At 32.5% G+C, this 20,331-nt stretch overlaps 1 protein-coding gene across 1 annotated transcript; it reads left to right on the top strand.

The window, feature by feature from the left end:
- Nucleotides 1-2: 2 nt before the first annotated feature.
- Nucleotides 3-12,897, top strand: LOC143063662 (heme transporter hrg1-A-like). Its single transcript, XM_076235932.1, has 3 exons — nucleotides 3-255; nucleotides 7,241-7,408; nucleotides 12,550-12,897. The coding sequence occupies exons 1-3, from the start codon at nucleotides 108-110 to the stop codon at nucleotides 12,690-12,692; spliced, it is 459 nt and encodes a 152-aa protein (XP_076092047.1). The 5' UTR covers nucleotides 3-107; the 3' UTR covers nucleotides 12,693-12,897.
- Nucleotides 12,898-20,331: the final 7,434 nt, after the last annotated feature.

Raw genomic sequence — 20,331 nt, forward strand, 5'->3', positions numbered from 1 at the left:
AGAAGCAAAAAACAATAAGGCCCGGGTTTTCTTGCGTGTCAGTCCCTTCAAGGATTTGTATAGTAAGATTACCTATACAAATCCTTGGTCCCGTACATAAAAAAAAAATGGCAGAAGAATGTACATGTCCAGCTTGTGGGGTTAAAGTTAGACTTGTATACAGCTTTACTGGATTTATCATAGGACTTTCGGTTTTTATTGTTTTTGGAATAAAATACGAAAATTGGAATGCTGCTTTGTGGGGTCTAATTTCAGGTAAATATATAGAATGCAAAAACAAACTGTCAAAAATCGAGTTACACGTAAATCCTTGTTCTAATTATTGACCTTTTCCAAACCTGACATGTTATTATATAGTACCCTAAGAAGATAAATTGTTTTGAAAATAAATACCAGTTAAAAGTCTTTGTAATAATCATGACTTCTCAGTGATTCATTAATGCTCATAATATATAATAGATCTATGCGGATCCAGGATTTGGGGGGAAAAAAAGGGGGAGGGGTGTTATACATGTAGATCTCCTTACTCTGCATTCTTACTTTAGGAGTAGAACCTGTAGAAAGCATACATTAACCGTACATTAAATGTAGTTCCACATGGGGAGCCACTCTCCCTGCCCTCCCCTAAATCTGTCTTTTTATATAACTTAAGGTTCCACTAGAGTCAAAATATAGAACAATTCATAAACATCTAAACTTTGGCTGTATTTTTCAACCTATAACAAATATTTAGTACGAAATATGTGAACATATGCTCATTTAAACATACTTTAGGGCATACATTACAGTTACAGGGGAGGTAATGACGTTGCTAACGTACATTGTAAAATGTTATTTTGCTTTGTTTCATTTTGCAGGGAGATTTATGTGGACCAAATTTTATAAAACTGTAAAAGTGCATTTTTTTTAATTTTGATAAATATACAGCAAAAAATGATGTTTTTTCCTCAATTCATGACCATTTGAATAATGTGAATTATTTCTGAATAAAAAATGCATAAATTTTTAGGATACGTATAAATGACATAAATTAAAAATTATTTAACAAAAAACAATTTGTGTTTATCTTTTAAATCAAAAAAGTTATGATTTTCTTTTGAAAGGAAAAATACAGCCACAAATACGAATTTTGAGCAAATATATACAAAATTTCGACCTCATTTAACTCAAAAAGTAGCACATGAGGGTATATTTCTTATTACATATTCGATTTAATCAGGCAAAAAATAGCCTATATTGAAATTTTCATCAAACTGTATAGTATGCCCTTAACATATACACTGTGGAAATTGTAAATAAATTTGAAATTGTTATATTGTGGCTAAACTGGTTTTTGGGGTGATCACTAAAATTAAAATTGGTATGGACGAATACTGTAATATCTAATGCAGTATAAGCTAAATGTTGATTTTTTTCAGAATATGTATTGATTTTTGAATTTCAGTTAATTTCGTGTATCTTGGTGAACGAATATAAATGCATTTTAATCGAGACATATGATGTGAACACCCCCCTTTTTTTCCTGGGATGGGAACCCCAAACTTTGGAAAATGGCTGGATCGCCCCTGGTACATTGTATGTTAGATTTATTATACCTTCTATAGTTCTGTTACTTAATAATGGTAATCCTTCATTATGTACATGTACTGGATAATTATAATGGTAAAAATAAAAAGTCAGCAATTGTTTTATAATACTTGCCATGACCTAAATTAGACGCCATTAAATTGTTTGCTGTCAAACTGGTATGTCTTTTTATCCTTTTCCATTTTTCTAGTATTTGCTCTGGGTTTTTTTACAAAATATATCATCTACTTTTGCCAATTTCATAAGTTGAATATTAAATAAAATTTAAAAGAAACAAAAAAAACCCCTGAATATGGCATCAAGAACCAACGTCATTGGTGTAACCTGGGAACAAATGTATTAAGGTACACAAACATTGTTTGAAATCTTACATTGTATGTTTAGCCATGGTGAATAAAATATTTTATCAAAGAGGATTTCTTATGCTATTAGCCTATGAGAATATGAAAATTTGCAGTCAGTTATTAGGTCTTTCCACTTTTCTGTGGAAATACCTAATGTATTTCTTCTGATTATTATTAAAAAAAAATTCTGCCACATTTTAAAATTTTTTTTAATTATAAGGTTAATTGATTGTTACTTCAACTTGGTTCATTATAAAGCCATATGACCTTTTACAAAAGGTTGGATGAAAAATGACAACCAGAAGTGACATTGAAAAAGTACTCGGAATTCATATATTTTGTAAATTAGATACATTAACTAATCACTCAAGACTCAAAATGACTTTCAATCAACAAGAAGTGCCCAATTATCTCCTGATTTAAAGGCAGAGGTATAAAGAAACTATATATTTTCGGAATCAGTGTGAAAGAAGCTATCATATCATTATGAGACTGGAAAAGACATTAAATTCACCGGAAGTAGCAAATTATCTCCCTTATTTCACTCAAAAATATATCAAAACCATTTATGTATTGCATCAGTATAAAGTAACCAGTTTCTTTTCAAAATTTCTTTTATGTGGAAAGACCTTCAATTGTTCTCTGCACAATTGGTTTTTAATTATTAATATATTATTATGTTTAAAAAGTTTTAAGTATTTTAAAATTGTTTTTAATTTTTTTCTAGTTACTAGTACAGTTTAGATGCTAAGAAAAATATTTTTCAAAAAATCATGACAGACATTGAAAGTTTATTTACCTTAAACAAAAAATATTGAAGAGTGGAATTGTAAAGTCTGCACATATGATGTGCATATTGCTGCATCACTCATTTGACCTCAATGCGTCTGGCGTATATAAAAATTTAGCCCTGGTATCTATGAGGGGGAGGACAGGGGTAAGGGAGACTGGGAGAAAGGGGGTAGGAGAAAGGAGAAAGGAGAAAGGGGGTAGGAGAAAGGAGAGGAAGGCTGGGAGAAAGGAGAAAAAGTTGGAGAAAGGAGAAAAAATAAAATATCTCTCCTTTTAAAAAAATTTCTAATATTTCAAGAAAAAATATCTCAAAAGGAGATGTTTTATTCTAATGGGAGAAAGGAGAACGGGGGTAGGAGAAAGGAGAAGAGGGGTGGGAGAAGGGAGAAGGGTACCCCCCTGTCCTCCCCCTCATCTATGATGAGTTTATTTACAACCACTGGGTCAATGCCACTGCTGGTGGAGATTTATTTCCTCGAGGGTATCACCAGCCCAGTAGTCAGCAATTTTGTGCTGACATGAATTATCATTGATATATATATTTATGAATTAACTGTTTACAAAATTTTGTGAATTTTTGAAATACTAAGGCTTTTCTACCTCAGGCATAGATTATCTTAGCTGTGTTTGGCAAAACTTTTAGGAATTTTGGTCCTCAATGCTCTTCAACTTCGTACTTTATTTGCGCTTTTTAACTTTTTTGGATTAGAGCGTCACTGATGAGTCTTTTGTAGACGAAATGTGCGTCTGGTGTATATACAAAATTTAGTCCTGGAATCTATGATGAGTTTATTGAGTGGTTTCACCAAAAATGCGACTGACTGAAACTTGCTCCCAAAACAACTTACTGGATATGTAGAAACTGCCATTGTAGATAAAAAAAAAAAATGCAATATTAATGTAAATCTCAAATAAAGGTTTCAAATTTAATTTTGATATACATATTACTTAAGTCACAGTATACATTGATGTGCATTAACCCAACAACACTCCACGGACTAACCCAAATAAGTGATTTAAAACAAGAATGTGTCCAAAGTACACGGATGCCCCACTCGCGCTATCCTTTTCCATGTTCCATGGACTGTGAAATTGGGTATAAATTATCTAATTTGGCATTAAAATTAGAAAGATCATATCATAAGCAACAAGTGTACTAAGTTTCAAGTTGATTGGACTTCAGCTTCATCAAAAACTACCTTGACCAAAAACTTTAACCTGGATGGACGAACGGTACCACAGACAGACGGACGGACGAACGGAGCCACAGACCAGAAAACATAATGCCCCTCTACTATCGTAGGTGGGGCATAAAAATTGAAATTAAGTCACAAATTGAGACTTTTTAGCTCACCGTTCCTTTGGAACGTTGAGCTTTAGCCACCACTTGGCCTTGTTGTCGTCGTCCATCTGGTGTAAACTATTTCAAACATTTTCTCCTCTGAAAATACATTTTGTACCTAACCAATTTCAACCAATTTTAAGCTGTTTGATCCTTCGGGTATCTAGAATAAAGTGTGTGTTTTATTTTCTGCTTTGTCAGAACATGGCCGCCATGGCTAAAAATAGAACATAGGGGTACAATGCAGTTTTTGGCTTATATCTCAAAAACCAAAGCATTTAGAGCAAATCTGACATAGGATGAAGTGTTCATAAGGTAAAGTTCTATCAGCGCTGAAATTTTCAGAAGGATCTAATAACCCATTGTTGGGTTGCTGCCATTAAATTGGTAATTTTAAGGAAATTTTGCAGTTTTCGGTTATTATCTTGAATAGTTTTAATAATACAGATAAACTGTAAACAGCAAATATGTTCAGCAAAGTAAGATCTACAAATAAGTTTTATATGATCAAAATTGTCAATTGACCCCTTTAAGAGTTAAAATTGCCCTGTAAGGACAATTTTACACAATTTGTTAGTCATGTTTTCTAACTTTAAAAAATCTTCTTTTCTGAAACCACTGAACCAATTTAAACCAAACTTAAGCTAAATGATCCTTAGGGTGTCTAGAATAAAGTTTGTGTTTTATTTTCTGTTTTCTTCAAAAAACATGGACACCATGGCTAAAAATAGAACATAGGGGTAAAATGCAGTTTTGGGCTTATATTTCAAAAACCAAAGCAGTTAGAGCAAATCTGACATTGATAAAAGTGTTCGAAAGGTTAAGTTCTATCAGCCCTGGAATTTTCAAATGAATCTAATAAGTGATATTGTTTGCCTTAAATTAAGGTGGTACCCAACACTTTAACTAAAATTAATTTGGCTTTTTTAATTTTCTTAAAATTTTGACAAAGTATTTACTTCGACTCTTTTACAAAAATATAAAAATTTCAAAAAATTTGAACCAACCGTTTTATCAGAAAAATTACACTGGTTATATAGCAGTTTGACAAACACTTATTTTGATCATTGAGTAGGTACCACCTTAATGGAGAATAAAGGCTTTTTCCCCTAGAGAAGAATCCCAATTTGAAAAACAAAATGTCTTAAAATTATTCCCAAAAAGACAACTATTTTCCCAAACAGTGCAGTAGTAATTGTGCATGAATTCAAACTAAAAAACACTCATTTATACTTTTTTCATCCCTTAGATTACTATACATGTATGTGCAGACTTGAGGGTCTATTTATGTATCATCACTGACAAAAAGGGGTCTTATTTCAAAGCAGGGTTTGACTCTTGAAATGGGGTCTGTAAATTGAAGTTTCAGTCATATTCATGGTTTATTCTAAAATTCCCAATTTGATAAAAATTACGCATATTTTCCCAATAAAAAAGGGTAAAGGTAGTTTTGAAAAAAGCCAACAATATCACTGCTAATAACCCATTGTTGGGTTGCTGCCACTAAATTGGTAATTTTTAGGAAATTTTTCAGTTTTTGGTTATTATCTTGAATAGTATCAATGATAAAGATAAGCTGTAAACAGGAAATATGTTCAGCAAAGTAAGATCTACAAATAAGTTCATATAACCAAAATATTCAATTGAACCCTTAAAGAGTTATTGCCCTGTAAGGACAATTTTACACAATTTGTTAATCATGTTTTCTTACTTTAAAAAATTCTCCTCTAAAACTACATACTGAACCAATTCCAACCAGATTTTAGCTGAATGATCCTAAGGGTATTCAGAATAAAGTTTGTGTTTTATTTTCTGTTTTCTTCAAAAAACATGGCCACCATGGCCAAAAATAGAACATAGGGATAAAATGCAGTTTTTGGCTCTCAAAAACCAAAGCATTTAGAGCAAATCTGATATGGAATAAAAGAGTTCATTAGGTCAAGTTCTATCAGCCCTGAAATTTTCAGATGAATCTATCAACCCATTGTTGGGTTGCTACCACTACAAATGTAAATTGGTAATTTTAAGGAAATTTGCAGTTTTTGGTTATCATCTTGAATATTAATTATGATAAAGATAAACTGTAAACAACAAAAATTTTCAGCAAAGTAAGATCTCAAAAATTAAAATAAACTTTGTTCGATTTCATCAAAAATTTAAAACTTAAGGTTCTTTGTTATGCTGAATCCAACCAAAAAAAAAACTACGATGAAATTAGACTCTTAAACTCTTAACCTAAGATAAATGCCAAAAAATCAAGGTGAGCGATTCAGGCTCTTGAGAGCCTCTTGTTTGTTTTACCAAAATTTTAAAGATATAGGTTAAGATTATATCTAATTATTAGTAAAATTTAAAAAAATAACCTTTTTTTCCTTTTGAATAGCAAGGTGCAATCATTTAGCTGTAAATTCTATTTTTGTTGAAAAAAATGCCACATAATTATGTTCAGTGGTTGCAGTTGTATGTTTATGTGGTTCATAAGTGTTTCTCGTTTCTCGTTTTTATATAGATAAGACTGTTTGAATGGTTTTACTCTAGTAGTTTTTGGGGCCCTTAATTATAGCTTGCTGTTCAGTGTGAGCCAAGGCTCCATGTTGAAGGCCATACCTTGACTTATAATGGTTACCGTTTACTTTTATAAATTGTGACTTGGATGGAGAGTTGTCTCATTGGCACTCATACCACATCTTCCTGTATCTATTTACATAATATGGATTCATTTATTTTCGTGGGTATCAATTTTCGTGGATTGCTGAAAACTTGCATATTCCTGGATATTTGATTTCGTGGTTTTGCCAGTCTCTGTATACAAAGCCTATTAAAAATGTGTTATTTGTTGATCATTTGAATTTGTGGTTCACCTGTACCCAAGAAACCCACGAAAATTGGTATACAACAAATGATAATGAATCCACAGTAATAAACTGGTACTTTCTTAACAGAATTTTCCCAGCAGGGCTGGTTTTGTTTGTCTGACAATCATTATCTAGTGATCTTCATTGAATCTGGCTTGAACAATTTGTTCACTGTTTTGTTCATTCAATAAAATGTAGTTAATCCACATTCAATATCAAAATATTTCACTGATTTGTAGTGAATTATCCTCTCATGACAGATCAGTTTATTGTATAATTCATATATTTGTGTTTAAAAGCATATTTTTTTTTATTTTCAGGTTTGGCTGCATTAGGAACATTTTTTCTCCATTTATGGTATGATAAGAAGAAATGTCAGGATCGCATGCCAAATCTAAAGTTATTGATGTTGACTGGTTGCTTTATACAGTTAGCTGGAGTAGTAGGATTTGCTGTTTATTTAGCACTTGCTGTTACACTTGATCAAGGTAATATTTTATCTTTGTCATTATTTTGTCTCCTTTTGAGGTAGTAAAAATGTGAGATTTAGGTATGATGTTTCTTGGTGAGGCATCAATAATTTGTGATAAGGTCAGTTTATGGGGAACATCTAATGGTAAATCTCTGATGTTTGGGCATTGAATTACACACGTCTTGTTTCAATAAAGAGTATGTGGTCTATAGACTTTGAAACTTTCATATAGTTTATATGTTAAAGTTTGTGACTAGGTGGTCAGTTTAAGGGAAAAAACTTATGATAAGTAATGATATTTGGTTTACAGTTGATATTAGTATTGACACATCTCAATTCAATGGAGACTATTTGGCACCACCCCTCAGTCATGGCCTAGTGCAATTGACTTAACTCATTCGCCCCCAAGAGGTTTCTGGAAAATCAGGCATTTTCGAAAATTTGCAATCATATGCAAATTATATGCAAATTAGCAGACTCTTGATGCTGTAATTGATGCTCATCTATTAAACTATATATTGAGATTTGGGGCAGATGGCATGGGTGGGGTGTGGGTTGGGAGGTGGAAGATTTTCTCGTGGGTTTGAACCCACCCCCACTGAAAAATTGTCATTTTCCGTCTATTTTCCGATTTTAAAACGACCTTAAGAGGTAAACATTGACCAGACTGTGTTTCTTTGTCATTCAAGTGTTACCCTATAGTTACTGCAGTCCATTCATGCTAACTGGGAGTTTATTGGACTTAAGTGTCTTGCTGGCGAATTATAATTGTTAATCATGCAATGGTTTAAAATTTAATTCTCTGACATAAAAATAAATTAATCAAACTTCTTAATCATGCAATAGTTTAAATTTAAAATTTAATTCTCTGACATGAAAAAAAAATAATCAAACTTCTTAATCATGCAATGGTTTAAAATTTAATTCTCTGACATGAAAAAAAAATAATCAAACTTCTTAATCATGCAATGGTTTAAAATTTAATTCTCTGACATGAAAAAAAATTAATCAAACTTCTTAATCATGCAATGGTTTAAAATTTATTTCTCTGACATGAAAAAAATTTAATCAAAAGTATTCATATCATGTTTAGTCATTTATATTTGTTATACTTTATGTTTTTATACTTACTGTACATTAGTTATGACTGAAGCCATGTTAGCATTAGCAAGATATCTGTTAGAACTGAAAATCTGCTTTAATTATCACACTCCAAAGTATTGAAATTATAATAATTTGATCAAGCTATTAAATGGATTTTTCTTTTGCTTGTTATTGCTACTCTGTTAAAGATATAATAAAAATAGTAAAGGTTATTATGATAAAGTTTTTTGTACAAGAAGACAAACATTTTGAAATCAGGTTTAAATAAATGTGATGACTTCTTATACATTAGGTCCTGGAGTTATTTCCCCTGAAACATTTAAAATAACAATTAATTAATAATACTGAACAGTTTAATGAGTTAAAGATCTTTTCACAACTGAATTTTCATAAGGTTGATGAGAAGCCAATTTTGTTTTCTTCTGGCACCTACATTTTTTATACTTTTTTATTAGCTCACCTGGCCCAAACTTTTACAAAAATCTTCTCCTCTGAAACTACTGGGCCACATTTAACCAAACTTGGTCACAATCATCATTGGGGTATCTAGTTTAAGAAATGTGTCTGGTGACACGGACAACCAACCAAGATGGCCACCACGGCTAAAAATAGAACATTGGGGTCAAATGCAGTTTTTGGCTTATAACTCAAAAACCAAAGCGTTTAGAGCAAATCTGACAGGGTTAAATTGTTTATTAAGTCAAGATCTATCTGCCCTGAAATTTTCAGACGAATCGGACAACCGGTTGTTGGGTTGCTGCCCCTGAATTGGCAATTTTAAGGAAATTTTGCCGTTATATGGTTATTATCTTGAAAACTATTATAGATAGAAATAAACTGTAAGCAACAATAATGTTCAGCAAAGTAAGATTTACAAATAAGTCAACATGACCGAAATGGTCAGTTGACCCATATAGGAGTTATTGCTCTTTATAGTCAATTTTTAACCATTTTTCGTAAATCTTAGTTATCATTTACAAAAATCTTCTCCCCTGAAACTACTGGACCAAATTAATCCAAACTTATCCACAATCATCTTTGGGGTATCTAGTTTAAAAAATGTGTCCGATGACCCGGCCATCCAACCAAGATGGCCACCAAGGCTAAAAATAGAACATAGGGGTAAAATGCAGTTTTTGGCTTATAACTCAAAAACCAAAGCGTTTAGAGCAAATCTGACATGAAGTTAAATTGTTTATCAGGTCAAGATCTATCTGCCCTGAAATTTTCAGATAAATCGGACAACCCGTTGTTGGGTTACTGCCCCTGAATTGGTAATTTTAAGGAAATTTTACTGTTTTTGGTTATTATCTTGAAAATTATTATAGATAGAAATAAACTGTAAACAGCAATAATGTTCAGCAAAGTAAGATTTACAAATAAGTCAACATGACCGAAATGGTCAGTTGACCCATATAGGAGTTATTGCCCTTTATAGTCAATTTTTAACCATTTTTCGTAAATCTTAGTAATCTTTTACAAAAATCTTCTCCCCTGAAACTACTGGGCCAAATTAATCCAAACTTATCTACAATCATCTTTGGGGTATCTTGTTTTAAAAAATTTGTCTGATGACCCGGCCATCAAACCAAGATGGCCGCCATGGCTAAAAATAGAACATAGGGGGTAAAATGCAGTTTTTGGCTTATTACTCAAAAACCAAAGCGTTTAGAGCAAATCTGACATGGGGGTTAAATTGTTTATCAGGTCAAGATCTATCTGCCCCGAAATTTTCAGATGAATCGGACAACCCGTTGTTGGGTTGCTGCCCCTGAATTGGTAATTTTAAGGAAATTTTGCTGTTTTTGGTTATTGTCTTGAATATTATTATAGATAGAGATAAACTGTAAACAGCAATAATGTTCAGCAAAGTAAGATTTACAAATAAGTCAACATCACCAAAATACAATTTTGTCATGAATCCATCTGCTTCCTTTGTTTAATAGTCACATAGACCAAGGTGAGCGACACAGGCTCTTTAGAGCCTCTAGTTCTAATTCCTAAAGTATATGGTTTCTTTCTACATAAGGGAGACAATTTACTACTTTTGGTTTTTCGAAAATATCATTTTCAGTTTAACATGAAAGCTTTCTTCACAGATTCCAAAATAATTTGTTTTTTTACGGTCTTTTCTTTTAATTATTTAAAGGAAGATAATATGCTTCTTCTGGTTTACAAAATATTACTTTCTGTCACATCAATATGATAGGTTTCTGTTTGCAGATTTCAAAAATATATGGTTTAAATGTACTAAAATATATGGTTCAAATGTACTAAAATATATGGTTTAAATGTACTAAAATATATGGTTTAAATGTAAAATGTGTGCAAGAACTATTTCTGGATTATAAAACACCTATTTAAAAGTCTTATATCATCCAAACCTTTGCAAAGACCCAATGTCTTTTATTACTTTTATTATCTGCCAATTAAAGTCATATGATACTTCAAATATTACAAAAAAGTTGAATTGAATGGCTTGAAATTTTAATTACTACAAAACATGTGTAAATACACTAAGTCTTTCTTATCCTTTATCTTATCCAATTCTTTAGAAATGTTCTGCGATTGAATTGTTGTCTCTCTGTACTCTTAATTTCCTAGCTGCTTTTCTGTATGTAGTGACCTTAACCACAGGGTTTAAGCTAGGACTTTGAGTGTTTTTAGTCATTTTTCAAATCCACCTTTCCTAGGTAGCAGCTTAACACTAGTAGTACAAAACTAGTTATTGCATAGGTTTATTACATGAACAAAATCATGACTATTTTCGTTTTCAATATTTTCATTTAAGTATTTTAGTATGACGTCCATTTTCACTGAACTAGTATATATTTTTGTGTAGGGCCCAGCTGAAGAACGCTTCTGGGTGTGGGAGTTTCACGCTGCATTGAAGACCCATTGGTAGCCTTCGGCTGTTGTCTGCTCTTTGGTCCAGTTGTTGTCCTTTTGACACATTCCCCATTTCCATTCTCAATTGTATGTACTAATAAAACTATAACAAAAAAGAGGTATTTCTTCAAGAGATACATATTGAATGTCTCAGAACAAAAAAACTAATACAATTGTGACCTATAATTGTTAATTTCTGTGTCATTTTGGTCTCTTGTGGACAGTTATCTCCTTGGCAATCATACCACATTTTCTTTTTTATATATAATATAATGAATCAATTGGTCAATGTTCCTGTTTTTTTTTATTTGCTTATGGTCTGCATATGCTACAGAATAGAGAAAATGTTTAAACACTAAAAGTAAAGAATAGAGAGTTATGTGTGCTTAAATATACACATTTGAGAAAAATAGGCAAAACAATAGTGTACAAAACAATTTAACATAAATACCTGGCTGAAAAAAGGGTAATGCATAAAACCAGGTGGGGATAAAAATGCTTTACCATATCAACCAAAGAAATGAGGGGGAAAACAATTGTACTTGATCTTTTCAAAACCCAAAAATTTGCACCAGTTCTTTATTAAACGTTCATTTATACCCCTAGTTTTTGGTGGGGTTCGTGTTGTTTATTTTTTAGTTTTCTATGTTGTGTCATGTGTACTATTGTTTTTCTGTTTGTCTTTTTCATTTTTAGCCATGGCGTTGTCAGTTTGTTTTAGATTTATGAGTTTGACTGTCTCTTTGGTATCTTTCGTCCCTCTTTTATAATAAACTTTAAGAGAAGATCCTAAATGTTGATTCTCTAGGTGTAATTGGTAAATCTCAAGACGTATTCCTTATTTTTGTTAACTTTTTTGCATTTATGAATAATTAAGAAATGTGACAATGAGACAGTTACCAGGTAAAAAAATGCAGACATTTAGAGTGCAACATACAGGTTTTGACAGTATACACAAGTGTCTATAGTACTCTATACAATATATCAAACCCTAAACCATTCCTGGTCTATAAACTTTGTGTATAAATTGAACAGAAACAATCATATCATTAAAAGGAAGAAAAAGACAGTTTTCTTGAAACATAATTGGTATCATGATTATGAAGGGATTCTGTTTGTAAAAACATTCGATGAAATAATGTTTTTATTTTTGTGTATTTACAGGTCTAATTATTCAGGGACCAGGATATTACTTAACAACAGTGTGGTGTTTCATGACTTGGAAATGGGGATTTTCCTTTTTTTTCTTTTCAAGGATGTATCGAAGACAGACATTAAATTCTTATGAAGAAATCAATGAAGTGTAAATCTTGCGCATATATATTGTACTATTTTATATCATTTGTTAAAGGTATATTTTGTTGTTATGTTAACTGGGGCATTATTTATTGACAGTATAAAAGTCCCAGGTTGTAAGAGGTACAGTTAGTTGTTAGAGCCTTCTTGACTTAAGTTTATATTTATTGTTGTTTGTACATATGTGCCAATTCTAAATATATTTTTTGTATTTTCTTACTTATTTCATACTTATTGTTTTAATAAAGAAAACAAGGAACTGGCTACAATTAACAGCAAAAAGTAACAAAAATTTCAGCAATTATACTCAAAAGTAACTATGAATTATTTCTTACTGTTACTTTTTGTGGGTAATCTTAGCCAGTGTCTTTTAATAAATCTCAAAAAGGTATGACAATAAATTCCGACTGAAGGTTGTTTTATACAGAATACCAGACATAATGATGCTAGTCTGGCGGCAGTGGTGTAAACTTAAGAAATAATTCCTTCATGTCATGCTCTATGCTTATTTTAACATGGGTAGGCATTATATTTGTCGATATTTTACACTGAGCGTTAGCGAGGTTTAAAATGTGGTCAAATATAATGCCTACCCATGTTACAATGAGCATAGAACATGACATGAAGGAATTATTTCGATTTTAATAGGACAAATATAGTATTTTTATAGGTCCAAGCATACGAAATTACCTTAAAAATGTTTGGCTGTTCCCGTTTCCTCCTCGAGGAGTCTGTACATTGCATTTCATATTTGATAAGTTTAAAAACTACGAGCAGGGTTAATATGTGTTGTTTCATAAAAATATATAATAAAAGTTTATGTTAGCTGCTTAAATGTTTATATTTTAAAGGATAACGGAAATAACGCTAATATAAACAGTAAGTTCGTGCACATGTGTCAAACATATTTTGTGCTCATGAGAACACGGCTTTGTTTACAAAGCGTAATAAGGACGTCATATTAGAATATATGTTTAACCCAGTATGTGGTGTAAACTATGATTTCAACGCAGTATGTGGTGTAAACTATATGTTTAAAGCTTTATACATTAGATCAGAATGTAGAAGATCTGGATACCTCATTGTCTTGTATGTAGTCATTACAGATACCTTATGCCTTTCAGATGAAAATCCTCATTGAGGTCATTTTCATTGTTGAGGGACTGCTTGATAAAGTATGTGTAGTTTCTTTATATTGAGAGAATGTCTAACTTATTGTTTGTAAAGAGAATAACTGTTTGGTAAATATGATCCTTACAAGGCCGTAATCACTTCATCTGAAATTGCCAGTTTTTATATTTCCCCAATCTGATTGTAAGCTATTTGCACTATTGCAAAATTTTGTAATAAGTTTTTTAAACTACTGCAAAATCATTGCTGTCATATTATGGTATCACTATGTGTTGTTGTCCTCATTGTTCAAAGACATTTGGTTTCAATATAATAACTTAAGTATAAGTAGATGATTTCTATGAACTTGTGCCACAATGTTCCTTAGTTACATTTGTACTACTTTAAGAAAGTTGGGATTGCTTTTGGGGGTTATAGTTCTAACTGTTTATGAATTAGGGGCCATAAACAAGCATTGTTCTTGTTTCAGAACAGTGAATTGTGTATAAGATTTCTATGAATTATACCATAAGGTTCCATACCTCAATCGGAAGGTTGAGATTGATTTTGGGGGTTATGGTCCAAAGTGTTTTGGAATGAGGGACCAAAAAGGGGCCATAAAACAATGATTTTTTGGTTACCAGACAATTACTTGACTATAGATCTATGGATTTCTATGAAATTGTACCACAAGGTCCATTTAAAAAAAGAAAGGTATGGATTGAGTTTGGGGTTTGTGGCCTTAACTGTTTACGATTTAGGGGCCAAATAAAATTAAGAATGGAAATGAGGAATATATCAAAGAGCCAACATCTGGACCAAAGAGCCGAAAACAGCCTTTTAATACATGGACCTTGTATTAACTGCTAATTTCATGACCAATTTCAATGGGGTTTAATTCAAAGTCTTCAATAATCTACAGTTTCTGGTGGTCTTCAATATTTTAAATCTAATGGTGTATTTAGAATTTTTGATTTTGATCCCCGTTTGGAAATTGATCCACATTGAGGTTCAAAGGATCCAAAAATAAAATTTCTTTGAAGTCATCAAATATGCAAAATTTAAGAGAATATTTAGATATAAAAAAGAAGATATGGTTTGATTGCCAATGAGACAACTTTCCATAAGAGACTAAATGACACAGAAATTAAAAACTATAGGTCACAGCCTTCAACAATGAGCAAAGCCCATTCCAATAGTCAGCTTTAAGATGTTTATTTTTAGGCTCCTTTTTCAAATTGGTCCTCATTCCAATTTCATGGTCCATTTAACATAGAAAATGATAGTGCGAGTGGGGCATCCATGTACTATGGACACATTCTTGTTTTAAATTATTTTTGACCAGGTTTTAATTTGGTCCACATTAAGGTTGAAAGGGTTCAAAATTGAACTAAGTTTGAACAAAAATTGAATTCTTGGTGTTCTTTGATATGCTGAATCGAAAAATGCATTTAGATTTTTTATTTTGGTTAGAATTTATCAAAAATTGAATTCTTGGTGTTCTTTGATATGTGAAAACTAATAGATATGAGAAGATCTTGTATAAGTGCCAATGAGACAACTCTCTATCCAAGCCACAATTGCAAAAGTAAACCATTATAGTTCAAAGTACAGTTTTCAACACTGCTGAGCCTTCACTCATACCAAACAGCAAGCTTTAAAGGGCCCTAAAAATTACAAGTGTACCATTCAAACGAAAAAAACAACAGTCTAATCTATACAAAAAAGGAGAAACGAGGAACACTAAGTCTTCTTCTTCTTCTTCTTTAAAAGTACTATATACATCGGATAGTTTTAAAATGTAAAAAATTGCTGAACAACTCCAACCCCCATGTACAAGTTAAAAAGTGTCATCCTTTAATCACTATAGTGCAAGGCATGTGCAACATATATACATCCATATCCTTGGGTTATACTACAGGGGCACATTGTCTAAAACAGGGGCGTACCTAGAAAGAAACGATGTGGAAGCAACTACCGCCGAGCGGAGCGAGGCGAAAAATTTTTGGGACCCTATTATGCAGCAAATTTTTTTTTTTTCGGTTTTCGGTCATAGGACGGTTAAAAGAGGAGCTATATGTAGATAAAAATTTATGAATGTAAAACTATTAATAAATCTTCTGAATATAGTAATACATAAACAACACATATTTGTGATACAGAATTTACTCAAAATTGTCCAAAATCTGCTCTTCGGGTCTGGGCAGAAACAAACTTCTTTATTACTTTGTCAACATTCACACTGAAATCCCGATGAATATGCAGTAATGCTATGTAACTTTCGTTGTTCATTGTTGATCGTACATTTGTTTTCAATTACATAGTACCGTGACTGATAGATCTCAGGGCCATCATGGCATGGTAGCACTCGCGAGATGTTATAAACCAGCGTACGTGTTCGGCATCGAGCGACCTCCCAATTGAATTCGTCAAAATTACATGCTAGGTCAGTTTCGTATGTTTCAGACAATATTGAGATTTGTTCGTTTGTGATATTTCCTACAACACGATGAAGCAGATACAGCACAAAGAAGCGATTTTCTGATAACTTGACGCGACCCCACTCTCCAGTTGCCTTATCATATGGTCTATGAACGCAAAAAATAATGAGACTTTCCAATACTGTTTTGGCGTGGTTGCAGGGTGATTGGCTCCGGTAGTCTGTCAACCACATCGCCTCGGCATATTTTCAACGATATCGAAGGGATCTGATAATTCTAATGCCGATTGGTACATCTCATTCCAAACTGATGAACTGTACACTGTAAAATGTGCTCCAAAACTACATATCTTAGACTGAGTATTACAAATTCAAAAGTAAAAATCTTGTAAAAGATACAAGTAACCTTCCGATTTTGTCATAATCTCCAAAAAAAAAAACAATTATTTTGAAACCAAATGTCGTTATTTAATGATATTTCATCAATTAAAAAAAGTGACAACATAGTTGTTTCCTTTAACATTCAATTTATAAATTTTTATTTTGCCATTTCTTTTTTTGCATGCCGAATCAATGTGCACGCAACTTCGGAGCTACGATCTTTTTCTGAATGAACAGCTTCATCAACACTTGTAACTAGGTTGTCAAACTAATATCCGGGATAGACAGAAAAGACACCAACAGTCTCCGATTCCGATTGACGAACTCATCTCTCTCTCTTCTGCTTTTTTTTTTTTTTTTTTTTGTGAAAACGACGTGGATGCACGTGCTGTCGTGCCTCCGGGTAGCTACGCCCCTGTAAAAGATAGCCCATGTTCAAAGCTAGCAAAATTCTTCTTTCCTTCTGATAAGATTTTGTACAGTTAAAACGTTATTCTTATTTCATGTAGTTCACCATAAAATAAAATTGTGTATTACATTTTAAAAGCACTATTAGTTTCCTCACAAGTACGCCATGAATGTGGAGAATAGTTAAAACATAAAACAGATACTTTCATGCCGCATTCAAATATTAAGATAAGGATAAGTTACTATATTATACTGTTTGTTTAAAAGTAGTATCTCTAAAATCTAAGAATGATCGCTGTTTGTTGGTTTGGAACCTTTATGTAATTTTCAGTTCTAATTTTTAATTTCAGCCTTTTATGATGGATTTCATAGCACATTTCACTTGTTGCTTTCATTATATGTACTTAATTTAATGTGGATTTCATTGTTTTACTGTAGTAGCTGGGATCAACTATCAGCTGTGTTATTGACTGTTTATCAAAAAAGAATTCATTTCATTGTCTTAGTCCAATGTATCCAATGATGATGTTTTTTAATCTTAATAGATGTGTTTTTCTGACATCATGTATGCAACTTGTGAGCATGCGTATCATATCTTCCTCTTCTAGACCACATAATGGACATGTTGCAGTTTCTTTATTGTTACTGAATTTAGCTATGTTGGATTGTAGTAGGTATGTTCCTGTTGCTATAAGACAGTCGTTGATAGACCTTTTCACCTCAGTGACTGATGACCCAATAGATTGCCAAATTTGATTTCAACTTGATCTACACAGAGATGTTTCAGTGTTGATTTTATATTGGCTGATTGTTGTTTATAGGTTTTTGACCAATAGTTATTAATCGCTATCTTATATTGATGTTTCCACTGTAGTTTGTTCATTTGATTATTCAGTAAGAATTCTAGATTGGGTAGGTCATACAATTCCAACGTTTTGGATACTGTGTTATAAAAACTTCCTGGGTTGTTGATGTTGATAGAAATCTGTCTTTGATTAAGTGTTTGCATACTATCATTTTCATTGTTTTGAAGGCTATATAAAAAGCTCAGTTGACGTTTGTGGAGCTCTGCTTCTATGGTTAGTGCACCAATAAGTAGATAGACTGTTCTTTGAGACAGTGATTGGAATTTTCTTAGGCAGTTATGTGGAACTTTCTAAGGCGGTCAATAACTATTTGTTTTAGTGGTAGTATTTCAAGTCCAAAAAGAAGTTTAGGTATTACATAGCTCCGATATGTTTGGTAAGAGGTGATGGGATTTAAGCCATTTGATCCATGAAGTCCGCTGTTAATTAAAGAGTAGAGTGTCCTGCGAGCTAGGGACAGTCTGTCCTCTACATTTATGTTATTTTCTTTAATTTCAGCTCTTATTATACCTAGATGTTTAGTTTGGTCGGTTGGTGTTATACAAGTTGTGCCGAGATTCCATTGTAGATTTTTTCTTACATTTTTGCCTTTATTGATGATAACAGCATTTGTTTTTGTTGGATGAATTGTGACCCTGTCCTGTTTTGGCATTTATTAGAACAGTGTTAAGCATAATTTGTAATTCTTCACTATCATCAGACAGAAGTGCTATATCATCTGCACATGTCGTGTGCCAGTGTAGATATTTCCAATTTTCATTCCTACGCGGCTTTTCATTAGTTCATTTAATACGTTGCTTATGTAAACCTTATCAGACCCGTGTCAGGCAAGGTTATGATGGTGTTTTTTACATACATTTATAATTGAACTCTAATGTTCTATTATTCTATATATTGTATTGTATTATTTTGTATTTCATTGTATTACATTGCATTTCACTGTATTGCATTGTATAGTATAAAATTATTGTTTGATTGTATTGCTTGACCCTCATGGGTGTAATTTTGCAATAAAGATTATATATAGGTGAGTGGAAAGGACTCCACCTTGTCGCACTCCTTGTTGTATTGGAAATTTGTTACTTTATATTTCACCTTTCAATTTTATTTTTGAGGACATGTCTATATAGAAATCTTTGACTATGGACCAAAGCTTTGGATGTATGCCACATTCATACAGTTTATCTAGAATAATGATGTTAGATAACACGTCAAATGCTGTTTGGCTGTCTACCGCAATCATATATAACGGTTTTAAAGTTACATATTTGGATTCTGATTTGCATTCTGATACTAGAAAGGCAGCTATTAGCATGGAGAGACCTTCTGTAAAACCAAATTGCATGTCTGCTTGGATAAAGTTTTTGGTAAGACGTGGTAATAGAACATATTCAAAAAGTTTGGTGATTGTTGGTGTCACTGTGATACCTCTGTAACTTTCTACTAACGTTGGATCCTTCAGCTTTTTTTAGTACTGGGTTAGTAATTCCAGTCTTAAAAAAAGCGGTATTTGTTTTGTGGCTATGATTTGATTAAAGATGCAGGTTTTGAGATGTTCTGCAGAGATTCCAAATTCATCCGTAGCTTTGCCCGTGTTTAGTTTTTCTATTGCTTCAAAAATTTCGGTTTCTGATAGTGGTTCTAATTCAATGTTCATGTTGTCATATATGAGGTCTATGGCATTTGTTCTCATTGTGCTTAATTCTAGAAATGTATTATCATAGTTGTTATCTTTTGGTACAAATAAGTATTCCATATACTGTGAAAAGCGTTTAGCTTGGTTTTTCGGATCAGAAATATCACAATTAGGTCCTTTTATTATGGAGGTTGTTGAGGTTTTGGATTGGCCTCTATTTCTATTGATAAGTTGGTAAAATTTCTTCATTGATGGGTTTTGCATAATTTCTGAATATATTTTTTGTCGATCTTCATATTTTTCCTTTTCTCATCTGTTTTCTGAGTTCTCTTTGAGCATTAATTTTTGTTGTTTTGGAAATGTCATTTGGTTTTCCTTTATCGACCCATTCCTTGTGTTTTGTTTTAGCTGCTTTTATCAGGGCAGAGGCGGATTTAAGGAAGGCAGGGGGCCCGCCCCCCCCCCCTTTTGGGAAAAAAATTGGTTGCTTATATAGGGAATCATTGAAGCGTGACTGGAGCGGGCCCCTCTTAGGTCAGTCAGTGGGCCCCACTTATAAAAAATTCTGGATCCGCCACTGCAGGGATAGGACAGATGGAGAAGCCTTCCACTGAGGGCCCTGTAATTTTATTATTTTTGCTGGAACAGCAGTGGCATCTGCTTTTATCATTTTTTTCATGACATTTTGTAGCTTTTCTTCAACAGACATTGGTGTTGTTAGACCAGCTTTTAAATTTGAGAGTTTATGCTGGTATGCTTGGGTATCGACATTTGACCACTGTTTTTTTATAATTTTATCCCCTTTCTGG

This window comes from Mytilus galloprovincialis, chromosome 2 (assembly GCF_965363235.1).
Source record: "Mytilus galloprovincialis chromosome 2, xbMytGall1.hap1.1, whole genome shotgun sequence".
NCBI lineage: Eukaryota > Metazoa > Mollusca > Bivalvia > Mytilida > Mytilidae > Mytilus > Mytilus galloprovincialis.